The sequence below is a fragment of the Pezoporus flaviventris genome, unplaced genomic scaffold, assembly GCF_033815535.1.
Source record: "Pezoporus flaviventris isolate CSIRO_AGI_PZ_B2104156 unplaced genomic scaffold, CSIRO_AGI_Pfla_v1 ptg000213l, whole genome shotgun sequence".
Classification (NCBI taxonomy): domain Eukaryota; kingdom Metazoa; phylum Chordata; class Aves; order Psittaciformes; family Psittacidae; genus Pezoporus; species Pezoporus flaviventris.
Window position 1 is genome coordinate 13,915,173 of NW_026892761.1, and position 13,763 is coordinate 13,928,935.

General features: G+C 46.1%; 1 protein-coding gene across 11 annotated transcripts in view; it reads left to right on the plus strand.

Annotated features, from left to right (window-relative positions):
- Window positions 1-13,763, plus strand: part of PTPRT (protein tyrosine phosphatase receptor type T) — a 469,312-nt gene that overhangs the window by 325,839 nt on the left and 129,710 nt on the right. For all 11 annotated transcript variants that reach the window (XM_061441416.1, XM_061441421.1, XM_061441417.1 and 8 more), the window contains exon 10: window positions 13,221-13,422. In XM_061441416.1, coding sequence (XP_061297400.1) covers window positions 13,221-13,422 — 202 coding nt within the window. The remainder of the gene's footprint in view (window positions 1-13,220; window positions 13,423-13,763) is intronic.

A 13,763-nucleotide genomic window follows, 5' to 3' on the forward strand; every position in this document is an offset into this window, starting at 1 on the left:
TTGGTTCAGGAATGCGTGAAAGAGAAAAGACAGGCCAAACACTGCGCTGCTGGATTGTGTCAGAGCTGATTTCCAAGTGAGTTCTCACCCTTAGTGCTCTGTGCCTCCTTGACTGAAGATGAATCTTTAATTCCTTTGTAAATTTTCACAGGTTGATCTTAAGATAAGAACACTTGGGGCTTGATGTGCTTATCCTCTGCTTTGGAGATGAGCATAAAGAAATGCACTTTAAATTCCCTTGGCAGTAAGGGAAGCTAAATGTGTGCTTGAGTGGTTTGCTGGGCTCAGAACATTTGCTTAGGCGTGTCAGGTTGGTGTAATGTGTATTCTTACTGACAGTAATACCTTGCTGGTGTGTTGAAGTGTGGAGCCAGGCTTCTTATTTTGTTATGAGTATCAGAACCTCTGTAAGACTTCCCACGTAGCCATAGTTGTGGGTTTAAGCTTTCATCTGACCAGTCCGTGCTGCTTTTGCTTCTGTGTTAAGTCATCTCCTGTCTGCTGCAGGGTTGAGCATTCTGGAGAAGCTGTGGATATGTACCTGAGTTGAACTAGCTGATCTGGCACCTTTTCCCCCTCCACTTCCCATGTGATGGCCTGTTTCAGCAAGTTAATGAAAAAAGTGCGTGGTTTAGTTTGCTTTATGAAATAAATTGGAGCTTTTACCACTGATTGTTGTTTCTAACTGGTGCAGCAAGTTCCCCAGCATCCCTGGATGGTGCACAGGTTGCTCTCCATGCCAGTGCCTCCATTCCCACTGCAGGATGCAGTCAGAGCAGGTGAGGTGCATCCTGAAAACTGCCCTCCTGCTTTCCTTAGCCTGCATCCAGAAAGATTTGGGGTTTTTTGTAATGCCCATAGGTATTGGGTTGGTTTGGGCATCCCTGGCAGTCTTCAAGGCCAGGTTGGACATGGCTTGGAGCAACCTGCTCTAGTGGAAAGTGTTGCAACAGGGGTTTGGAACTGGATGAGCTTTAAGGTCCCTTCCAACACAAACCAGTCTAGGATGCTGTGATGATTCTATGACCATATTAGCAAAGGTCACCCCAAGCAATCAGGGGGAATACAATCTCTAATACTATACTTCTTAAAAAAAGCACAGCAAGCAACAGCCCGTTACAGGGTGTTATAGAGGGATTGTGCCTCTCTGCAGTTCACTCTAAGAAGGCAAGCAGCTCTGATAATATATGTGGCAAAGAAGGGGTTGCTTATGTTCTTTATGTCTTACCTTTCACATCAAGTGAGACTTGTGCTGGGCTGGGAAGACGGAGGTGAGCTAGGCAAAGTATTTGTGTGCTTTGATGTAAAAACACAGAGCTGAGTCCTTCCCCTCTGACACTCTCGGCTTTCAACTTGAAATCTAAAGGATATCCCGCATTCAGGGCTCTGGTTGTTTATGATTTGCACTCTGCTGGATACCAGCCCTGGAACTGCAAGTGGTAAGTGTTTCCAGACAGTCATGGTGTGAGCAGGAGTGGGGACTGAGCCAGTTTTCATGTAGCTGGCAACCTTAGCAGAGTCTCTATAGCAGGGGAATAAGCTACTTAAAATTATACAGAACAGCAATTATGTTTCACCTTTGGAAAGCAAATGAAAAGATCTTTAATTTTCTGCTGAAACTCCAGTTGTGCCAAGATTAAATATAGAATTAATACCAGGAGATACAGATTTCTGCAGAAAAAGCAGTATAACAAAAGTTCGGGCTCTGTATCCTGAATCTGTAACTGCCCTTTGCTGTCATTTTCAGCTGACAGTGATGCTACTTCATCATTTACTCCCTGTATTGCCTTAGCTTCTTAAAGCATTTGGTAGTTGTGCAGAACCACCATGAAGGGTGGTTATGAGAATGACCCTGAGCAAGAGGCTGTGGGAAGAAAAAAGCTGATTTTCCTTCTTGAGTACAATTTAGGCAGGGAGAAGGCGTTGGATGGCCAGGTTTAAATTCAGCAGTGCTAATTGTTGTTATTCGGCTTAATCCCTCGTCTGAAGAGATGTCACTGAAGAGGAAGGGGCAGTTAAATCTTTATCACTTATCCTGGTGTGCAGTGGCCAGGGAGGAGCCCAGTCATGCTGATCTGTGTAAGGAATATGTGTGGAATTTTAAGAACACGTTCCTAATCTTCCTGTTTTCAGGTCCAGTAGAAGGCAGGAAGGGAAAGCTGTGGTCAGGAATGGCTATTCCTTGCTATTCCTTGCACTGATATCTGAAGCTGCTGTTGCTATTGAGTATTTTAGGGGTGAGGCACACTTGGGTTCAAAAAGAGAGGTTTCAGAACTCGGTGTTGACTATGTGAGAGTGATGCAGATGTAAGGTGAACAGAGGAGAAGCCTTGCAAAATGCCTGGAAGGTCAGTGGTGCCTGACCTGGCAGCAGCCGAGGTGCTCTGTGAAACACCTTCTTCACCTTGTGCACCCTCTGGACATGCTGAATTCAGTGAAACAACCTGCAGGTCATACCAGGAGCTAGAGGTGGTTTCCTTCCACCAGAAGTCATTTGCACAGGTTGGTCACACTGCACTTGGATCTTAACCCTGGCCTGGGGGACACTGCTTCCTGAGGCAGTGAGTTGGGAAGGGAAGGAACCGATCAGATAACTTTGAGTTCAATAATATTTAGGTCAGACTTTAATGCATCAGGGTTTTTTTTTGTGTGTTTATTTTGCTGAAACAGGGAAACGTAAAGTTTTCTGGAGGCTTTGTTAGAGCATGAAGTATGTAAAGCAAGGTTTGAAACTACATAGCCTATTGTTTCCCAAGGTGTTGCCAAGTGTGAAGTCTTTCAGTTGTCTCCCTCCATCCACCTGCAGTGGTGGAGCCTGTGAAACACATCCAGCAGTCTCCACGGACACCCAGCTCCCTCACCTGGCACTCCTATGAGCTGTGTGATGAGCTGTAGTGCTGGAAAATCACACTTTGCCTGTGACAAACTTCTTTCTCATCTGTCTGTGAAGTTTTGTGCTGACCCTGTTATGAATCTGAAGCAAGTGCCATAGGAAAGCACAGGAGAAAAGTTCCACAGCATGGCAGTCAAGGAGATGTTCTGCACACTCTGGTGGGGTGCAAATGTACCGGTGCTGGGCTCCAGACACGTGAGCGCTGAGCTTTTCTAAAGCTTCACTAAGTAGGGCATAAACACCACTAAGGCTGGTGCACCACTGAGTCTGCCCGGTTGTCTTCTCGTTAAGTAGAAGTGATTCTCATTCAAGAGAGGATTGTGTAACTGGGAAGTAGCAATGTCTCCAGTTAAGTGGTTTTCAGAATCATGGAATCCCAGCCTGGTTTGGGTTGGAAGGGACCTTAAAGCTCATCCAGCTCCAACCCCTGCCACAGGCAGGGACACCTTCCACTAGAGCAGCTTGCTCCAAGCCCCTGTGTCCAACCTGCCCTTGAACACTGCCAGGGATGGGGCAGCCACAGCTTCTCTGGGCACCCTGTGCCAGCGCCTCAGCACCCTCCCAGGGAAGAGCTTCTGCCTAAGAGTTCATCTCAGTCTCCCCTCTGGCAGGTTCAAGCCATTCCCCTTGGCCTGTCCCTACAGGCCCTTGTCCCAAGCCCCTCTCCAGCTTTCCTGCAGCCCCTTTAGGCACTGGAGCTGCTCTCAGGTCTCCCCTTCAGGAGCCTTCTCTTGTCCAGGCTGACCCAGCCCAGCTCTCTCAGCCTGGCTCCAGAGCAGAGCTGCTCCAGCCCTCGCAGCATCTCCGTGGCCTCCTCTGGAGCCCCTTTAAAAGAAAGGCATTAAAGCTGTGGCTGCTCTGTGGTTTCCGTTCTCAGGGATGCCAGCAGCTCTGTTCTCTCAGCTCAGTGGTTTGCTGTCACCTCTCTGTCAGCCCAAGCAGGCGGTGGCTGGGCTGTTGGGCTGAGGTGGCAGTGTTGGGTGACGCGGTGGCAGTGTGTGGCCCCACAGGGCAGCCCTAGTGCGGGCTGTGCCTACAGCTCCGGCTGCTCTGGTCGGGAGCACGCTGCCCTCCTCATCCGCTGCTGCTGAGCAGCACGGGAGGAGCTGACGCTTGTGACAGTGACAGGGAGCCTTATTCCCAGTGCCCCTTCTGCAAGCAGTGCACCAGCCATGCCCCAGCATGCAGCGCGGTGCGATGAAAGCCGATGGTTAAAAACCCAAGTCGTGATTCCAGGTCTTGATGCACACGACGGGAGTGAGTTCAAAAAACAGCAGTAAGTCAAGAAAAAGCTTCATTTTCCTGTAGCTCAGCAAAGTGAGAGAAGACGTGAGTTGGGGTCTGACATTATGGACTCATAGAATGGCTTGGGTTGGAAGGGACCTGAAAGATCATCTACTTCCAAACTGCCCGCTGTTGCACAGTCACACACACAGTGGCTGTGTGATGGTCCTGGCTCCTCTGTGGTCCATAGCAAGAGATGGGTTCAGTCTTGAGACATTGCTAACTGAAAGAGACCCAAAAATGTTGTGGCTACTTGTCAGCTCCAGAACATATGCAGGAGCTGGGGGTTGGATGTTGTGTGAGCGGTGTGGGGAGGTATCACAGTATCACAGTATGTTAGAGATTGGAAGGGACCTCGAAAGATCATCTAGTCCAATCCCCCTGCCGGAGCAGGAACACCTAGATAATGTTACACAGGAATGTGTCCAGGCGGGTTTTGAATGTCTCCAGGGAAGGAGACTCCACAACCTCCCTGGGCAGCCTGTTCCAGTGTTCCGTCACCCTCACTGAGAAGAAGTTTCTTCTCAAGTTTAAGTGGAACCTCTTGTGTTCCGGTTTGTACCCATTACCCCTTGTCCTATCATTGTTTGCCACTGAGTAGAGCCTGGCTCCGTCCTCGTGACACTCCCCCTTTATATATTTATAGACACTGATAAGGTCACCCCTCAGTCTCCTCTTCTCCAAACTATAGAGACCCAGCTCCCTCAGTCTTTCCTCATAAGGGAGATGCTCCACTCCCTTAATCATCTTCGTTGCCCTGCGCTGGACTCTCTCCAGCAGCTCCCTGTCCTTCTTGAACTGAGGGGCCCAGAACTGGACACAATATTCCAGATGCAGTCTCACCAGGGCAGAGTAGAGGGGAAGGAGGACCTCTCTCGACCTACTAACCACCCCCCTTCTAATACACCCCAGGATGCCATGGCCTTCTTAGCCACAAGGGCACAGTGTTGGCTCATGGTCATTCTGTCGTCCACTAGGACCCCCAGGTCCCTCTCCCCTACACTGCTCTCTAACAGGTCGTTCCCCAACCTATACTGGAACCTGGGGTTGTTCCTGCCCAGATGCAGGACTCTACACTTTCCCTTGTTATATTTCATCAAGTTACTCCCTGCCCAACTCTCCAGCCTATCCAGGTCTCGCTGGATGGCAGCACAGCCTTCTGGCGTGTCAGCCACTCCTCCCAGCTTAGTGTCATCAGCAAACTTGCTGATAGTACACTCAATTCCCTCATCTAAATCGTTGATGAATATATTAAATAATACTGGTCCCAGTACTGACCCTTGAGGCACTCCACTAGTTACAGGCCTCCAACTAGACTCAGCCCCATAGACTACAACTCTCTGGCTTCTCTCCTTCAGCCAGTTCGCAGTCCACCTCACTACCTGATCACCCAGACCACACTTCCTCAATTTAGCTGTGAGGATGCTGTGGGAGACCGTGTCAAATGCTTTGCTGAAGTCAAGGTAGACCACATCCACCGCTCTGCCATCATCCATCCACCGTGTTATTTCCTCATAAAAGGCTAAGAGATTGGTCAAACATGATTTCCCCCTGGTGAAGCCATGTTGACTGCCCCTCATAACCTTCTTATCCTTGATATGCCTTAAGATGGTACCAAGGATAAGGTGTTCCATCACTTTCCCAGGGATGGAGGTGAGGCTGACCGGTCTATAGTTACCTGGGTCCTCCTTCTTGCCCTTTTTGAAGACTGGAGTGACATTTGCTTTCCTCCAGTCCTCAGGCACCTCTCCCGTTTCCCAAGACTTGGTAAAGATGATGGAGAGTGGTCTAGCAATGACTTCCGCCAGAATGGGCTGTTTGATAAAGACGGGCAGAAAACATCAGTGGCGATGTAGGGGGATAATGTAATGGATTTGCAGGTTTCAGATGTCTTCCCCAAACTGTCACTACAATGGGAAATATATCTAAGGTTGCATAATGTATGTACAACCTAGTGTTTGATTTAACAGCAGTAATTACCATTTGCATTGTAAGAGGTTGCAATTGCTAAAATCAGAGGGGAAACTTAAAGCCCTGATGTTTGATGGTGAATATGGTTGTACTGAGCAAAATTCTGCTTGCTGCGTTTGATTAATTCCCTATGACAAAAGATAGAAGATGAAGTGGTGTGTATACTGGGATCAGCTGTGGTGGGATGAAACATATGAGCATATTCTTTTGTTTTGACTGGCTAGCTCTCAATCCTGAGACATTAGAGCTTGCTGCCCTCAGTTTTAAGGTTGTGAACACATGAAATCCTGACAACTCAGTTATTCATCAGTGTGAAAGCTTACTCGAATGTATGAAATGCATGGGAAGGCTGAGTGGATACATCAGCCCTGATGTGAGCAGAATATTCTGTCTTGTTAATTTATTTATTTCACAGAATTAAAGGGAATCTGAACAGCCATCCCAGATTCCCAAAGGGCTTTAGCAAAGGAGGGAAAAGAAGGACCATTACAATGAAGTGATATTTATCACAGTTCATTCTTTTATTAAGCTTAGGTCCCAATGATTGTGCCGTAATGCATTCTTCCAAAGGAATGTCTAAACCCAAAGGGTAATTTATCACATTGCCTGATGGTGCATTTCCCTGTTTAATCACCACATTTTTAACAATATGTACCCTTTTTTCTACAGGGATTCTGGGTTTTTTAACCTCCAGTTTCCAACTATACTCCTGATATTTTTACTAACCGCCATGGCAAGGGGGTATGGAACTGGATTACCTTTTAGGTCCCTTCCAACCTACACCATGCTACGATTCTAGGATTAAAAAAAAGCACAGGACAGAGTCCCTCTCCTGCCTCCACCATGCAGAGGGAGTAAAATTCCCAGGACTTGGCTTACTGTCTGTGTTTGTGGAGATTCAGCAGGCACCTGGGCACAGGATAACTGCTGAAGAGGAGGCTGAACTGCTGAATATTCATTGAACTTCTTGAGCAGCCTGCGAAGTCCTTGCGGAGTTTTGTGTTCTGGTCGATGGCTGATACTGAGGCTGAACAGATATTTTCAAGGTGCAGCTAATGAAGCATAATGTATTATGTACGTAGAATCATAAAATCATCACAAAACCTTAAAGCTCATCCTGTTCCACCCCCTGCCACGGGCAGGGATCCCTTCCACTAGAGCAGCTTGCTCCAAGCCCCTGTGTCCAACCTGGCCTTGAACACTGCCAGGGATGGGGCAGCCACAGCTTCTCTGGGCACCCTGTGCCAGCGCCTCCGCACCCTCACAGGGAAGAGCTTCTGCCTAAGAGCTCATCTCAGTCTCCCCTCTGGCAGGTTCAAGCCATTCCCCTTGGCCTGTCCCTACAGGCCCTTGTCCCAAGCCCCTCTCCAGGTTTCCTGCAGCCCCTTTAGGCACTGGAGCTGCTCTCAGGTCTCCCCTTCAGGAGCCTTCTCTTGTCCAGGCTGCCCCAGCCCAGCTCTCTCAGCCTGGCTCCAGAGCAGAGCTGCTCCAGCCCTCGCAGCATCCTTGTTGAAGATATAACCTGTTATTTTATATATAATGATATATTCCAGTACCACAGTCTCCCATTCCTTGCGTCCACATACAGTTGCCTAACACCCAAGGGGCATAGGAAAAAAAAAGTGGGTTAAGGATATTGGTTTATTTTTAATTTATTATGTGTTTTCTTCTGAAGTAAGATTTGCAGTGGAAAATAGCCTTGTGCTTCCTAGTTCAGTTAATAGCTCTCCTCCGGTCTTTCCCTTCATAATGAAAGCTTCATAAATCCTCACATTGCAATAGAAGTTTTCCAGTCGCAGATGATGACAGTTAGCAAAGTGTTCACGTTTCCCTAGCAAAGTGTGTTAAATTAGGCTCTGTGAAGGAGAGAAGAGCTATATTAATGTTCTTAATATTATGTCTTCATCTTTGTGGTTGTTAACATCATATTTACTCAGTGATTTCCAGGAGTTAACATTCTGAACTCTTAAAATGGATGAAAACCAGAGGGGAAGATGGAGCAAGAGGGGATGCTTTGGACTTTAGAGTGCACTGGTGAAAATTGGGTGTCTGCTTGACTAACAACAAGAAATAAACTCACTAACCATCCCATTCTTTACACTCATCTGTTCTTGTTTTATTCTCCATAGTCTAGCATAGCAGCTATATATCAGTGAACACTAGGAAATTAAATACAGAAAGGCTTTTTTTTTCTTTTTTTGTAGTTTCTACTAAATGTGTACTTCCACTGTTGACCTGCTTTACATGTTACAAACAATTTGGACTCATGTAGCCAAACTTTGCAGATTGACCAGGGACTTGGATCCTCTGTGCACCTCCTGAGTGCATCATTCCCATCCAGCTGGATGGATGATAGAACCAGGGTTTTGTCCCTCCTGTCCAATTGGGATGTGGCTGTTCTTCATCCTTCCCAGACCCCTTTGCAATCTGACTTTCTGATTACTTCAGATTTACTGCTGTTGTTGCTTCAGTTTGAGAATCATTTCATTAACTCAGTGAAGGAGGATCAAAGGAAGATTTAGGATTTATTAATGTATGTTTCTTAGGTTTGCTGTATTTTAGCCTGCTCTGGGTTTTGCTGTGATTAGAACCACAACAGTGTTGGCTACTCAGAATTTCCCTTGGGACCATCAAGTTTTGCCTGGAGCCAGGGTGTAAGCTCTCCGTTACCCGTGCAAACTCTGGACAGCTGTCGTGGTTTAAACCCAGCCACGCAGCTCGTTCACTCACTCCCCCCCTTCTTTCCCTCCCCCACTCCCGGAGGGAGGGAAAGGAGAATCAAAAAGAATGCAACTCCCACGGGTTGAGATAAGAACAGTTTAGTAACTAAGGTATAACACAGATCACCGCTGCTACCACCAATAATAACAATGATAAAGGAAATAACAAGGGAAGAGAATACAACACCTCAGCACCAACCAACCAATAACTTGGCCCCCAAGCCCGACCAAGCTCTGACCGATACCTCCTCCAACCCCGCAGTCCCAGCCCTTCCGGGTAACTCCCAGTTACATCCTGGGCATGACGTGCTGTGGTATGGAATACCCCTTTGGTCAGTTTGGGTCAGGTGTCCTGTCTCTGCTTCCTCTCAGCTTCCCCTCCTCCCTGGCAGAGCATGAGGCTCACAAAGCCCTTGGCCAAACCAAAACATCCTTGTTATCAGCTCTGTTCCCGAGCTGAAAGTCAAAACACTGCACTGCACCAGCTACCGAGGAGGAGAAACATGACTGCTACTGCTGAACCCAGGACAACAGCCCTTCCAGTTTGCAGACAAAAAGCAACTTTGTTCTTATGTTGCTATGCAAGAGATAACCAGAAAGCTGGTTAGAAAACACAGAGTTTCAGTCTTGTGAGAAATTTCCTCATCTTTATATTTGCATTTGTTCTGCATCAGAATAAATCCAAATATTTTTGATATTTCAATCAGAGTGACATTCTTAAATATATTTTTTCAGTATTTTATTTGTTTTCTGTCTAGGTTTTTAAGTGTTTAAATTAATATTGTTGTTTCCTTTTCTCACAACACAGAAGTATTGCATGACTTGGCTTGTCTTTAAAATAGCTTATTTCAAAATAATTCAGGACAGCTGCTTTCAAGTGATTGAGTCATCCCATCTTCTGGATTAGAATCTCTTGTTTGTTTTGTAATGAGATGGTTCAACACTTGGAACAAGAAAATCAGATAAGTACTCAGCATGCCAACTAGAAGAGCAGGTGGTTTGTTCAGCGTCCTTCTTATTCCAGGAAAGAGATGTATTTCTTCTCCAGATGTGTTTCTGTGCCTGTACTCCAGAGTTAGAAATTTCCATAGTTTCTTGTTGAATTTTTTCAGTGTCCGATTCCCTGAGATTTCTCTTGCTTCAGAAATTCTAACTTAAATCAAGTAAGAAGGTGGCAACTTCTCAGTATCTTCTTTTCACCCGATTATAATCTGATATATGTTGCATTTATACGTGATAGCCAACATAAAAGTCGTACATAACAACACCTTTTCTTTCTGTAAGAGAAACTCTTCTGCCACAGAGGCAGAAACACAAATACATTTGGTGTGGTCCTTCCCAGATATTGCAGTAAGGATGTGCTTCTAAGCGACATGATCTGGTTGAAGATGTCCCTGCTCACTGCAGAGGGTTGGACTGTATGAGCTTTGACAGTCCCTTCCAACCCAGACTGTTCTTTGACTCTATGAAATACCAGCAACTTCCGTAACTGGAGATGATCCTGGCTATGAGCAGTGCAGAGCTGGATGGGCAGTGTGCTGGATGTGTCCCGGGTCAGGAGGGAGCAGGCAGCCAGCACTGCACAGGACTTCTTTGACAAGGAGAGATGTAGTTGTAGCTGGAATTGCCTTGAACACTGCCAGGGATGGGGCAGCCACAGCTTCTCTGGGCACCCTGGGCCAGGGCCTCAGCACCCTCACAGGGAAGAGCTTCTGCCTAAGAGCTCATCTCAGTCTCCCCTTTGGCAGGTTAAAGCCATTCCCCTTGGCCTGTCCCTACATCCCTTGTCCCAAGCCCCTCTCCAGCTTTCCTGCAGCCCCTTTAGGCACTGGAGCTGCTCTGAGGTCTCCCCTTCAGGAGCCTTCTCTTCTCCAGGTGGTATTTTGCACTATCATTCTCCTGTTCTCTGTGTCATTCAGGTCCTGTTGCTGTGTTCAAGGTAACATGTTTTGTGGACAAGGATCACTGTTTTCTGAATGTCTGCACATCCCCTGCTTTAGCAAGGTTCATATCATAGAGCCTGCTGCAGGAATAAGGATCTCACAATATGATAGTGCCATGGATCTCTCTTTACTGCACTTTACATATTCTCAAAACTAGTTAGAGTCAATGCTGGGGTCTGAGTTGAGAGAGCAGTCATCCTGAAAACTGCCACACTGTAATCTCCAGTTGTGGATGTTCTCCCTCTTAAGTACAGTTTTCTCTTTTCCCACTCGTTGTGAGTTGGCCCGAGTTGTTTTAAGCTCCCTTCTACTCCCTTCTGTAGTCAACAGGAACAAGAAAAGCTGTTGAAGTGGTTTAGGTTTTTTAATCAGTGTCTTTCCTCCTCCCCTGAAAGCTTTTCTAGCTCTATTTGCCTTAAGGGAACAGGGTTTTTAATGAAGAAAAACAACTGTTTTTTGTAGTGATTTTAGAGCTGGTGAAGGTCGCTGAGTGCTTTTATTTATATGGAGATCAAGGACAAGTGCATCTTCCATTTATGTTTATAGTCTGCTTGAGAATAAATCCCCCTGATTTCACAAAGGCACTCTCTGGGAATCCTGTGCATGTGGTTCAAGCTGTGAGCAGTAGGAAGTTCCCTTTCATTTTCCCCAAGCCCCTGCTTTGCTGATTCACCTATGGGATGTATGGAATTGCTATTTCTCTACCGCTTGATTTGCAAACAGAGCACACATCAGTTCACTCCTGCCTCACAGCTTAAATACATTTTTCTTTCTGGACTTGGCTATGGCATTGACTGGGTCATGTCTCACGTTAAGGTCTTTGGTGCTCACTCCAACTCTGATGGTGGTTTTGCACAGATTCTCTTGCCTTGCAGTACCTTGATGCAATAAGAACTGTGGGAATATTGTCCCAGGCCATGTGCATTGCATGGTCCTCACCTTAACTAAGGAGAAGGAGCCAGGGTAAAGATTTCTCCTTCCTGCATGACTTTGCTTGGTTCGATGACCACTGTGCTGAGATCTCTTTCTCGGGCTTCTGGTGAATAATAAGAATTTAAAACCAGGCCCTAATTCCTGCTTTTGTAATTTCTTGCTGCTCTGTGGGTCTGGTGTGATTCATGGCCCTTCCCATTTGTGCTGCCTCATCTTGGGTGTAGCACAGTCTAAACCATTTTCTTTCCAAATCATGGGGTTCACCCTCACACCTCCTCTGGTGCCAGGAGCATCAGCCTTTGTCTCTATTTATCCAGTTATTATTAAAGTCTCCCTTTTTAAGCATTGTATATTTATTTTTGCTCAAAATGCACCAATTTCCATCTGCATAAAGCAACTTAAAATTTTTCAAAGGCTGTTTCAGCAAAGCTGGGAATAGCATTCTGTGGAGTCCTTCATAAAAAATTGAAGACTTGGTGTATTAACATACATTGATTTATTCATAGTGTTTCATTACAAATAAGCGAGGAACCCATAATATCAGGAGAGGTTAGGAGAGCACCGGAGCACGTTACATTATATTGACAGCTCAGTGGAAATTGAGCTGCCTTTGGATTGAATTTGAAACGCAGGCAAGGAACTGGCTGGTAAATAAGTCATGAGTTTTACTTGCAGGTGTCTGTATGTCACCAGGGGGGCCGTGGGGAAGCATAATGGAGCTCGAGCATATTCCAGAGGTGAGCTTTCAGCCTGGAGTGCTCTGAAGGTGTGTTAGCTCCAGCCGCGTGTGTTTGCATGAGCAGCTCTCCAGGCCTGTAACCTGCTGACTTGTTCTCTCAGGCAAAAACCGGGCACGATGCCATGGGTAAACCTGCAGGCTGAGGCTCAGCACGGGGAGGGAGATGCTATCCAAAGCTGACTTACAAATCAGAGAAGAGAAGGGCTTTGGTCTAAGGACTTGATGATATTTATTTCATTTAAATTCATTTAATTTCATAAATGAAAGGACTTCCCCAGACTTTGTTGTCATTCCCATTGTTTTCAGCAGCCTCAGGAGAAGCCCATTTATGAGAGGAAAGAAGAAAACTTGATGGATAATGTTTTCATGTGCGGGGGAAGGGTTTTACGGGAAGGTCTCATGGAAGTCCTTCCCCTTGTGCTGTGTGCTCTGGGTTGGCTGCAGAAGTTCTGAGCTTCGGAACCAAAAGCAGTTCTGTGCGTTTTTGTTGTAAATTGGCTCATGCTGAGGTTTTAGTGGAGAGAAGAAATGCGTTTTTCTCTAAGTAAAGCCTTGGAAAAATTGTTGTGTTTGTTTGGCAGCATCCAAATACAGAACCATGCACTGGAGATGCTGAAGTTGCATCTGTTCTTGTGTTTTTGATGTCCAGTCTCCAGGGATAGCAAAATGGGGGAGCAAAGAAAGACCAGCTGCAGCAGGCTCCTTATCTCCTGACCTTGCTTGTTCTTCATTTGCAGATCACATACAAGGCCGTTGGGTCTCTGGATCCCAGTGCTGACCTGTCCAGCCAAAGAGGGAAAGTCTTCAAGCTAAGGAATGAAACACATCACCTCTTTGTAGGATTATACCCAGGGACTACATATTCATTCACCATCAAAGCCAGCACAGTCAAGGGCTTTGGGCCACCCATCACAACACGGATTGCAACCAAGATTTCAGGTACTGCTTTGGAGAGAAATAAAAAAGAACTTTCTAGGGCTTTGTTCTTTAGACCCCGAGCTGAATAGAAAGATTGTCAGCCTAGTGTCTCTACTAGTTTCATATTGCAAATCTTTAAACCAGGCACAGTCCAGCCTCTCTGTTTGTTTGGGTTACAAATGCAGTGGTTAATTTGAGGATATCTTCAATATCTGTGAGCATCTTTATGGAGCATTTTAAATTAGAACCTTCATTAGTTCTACAAATGAATGTTCCCTGTAATAATTGTTGGTATTATCTGCGTGGCTGAGGAAGCTCCTTCAATAATGTGGCATTTCTTTTCAGAATGCACTGGAATGGAT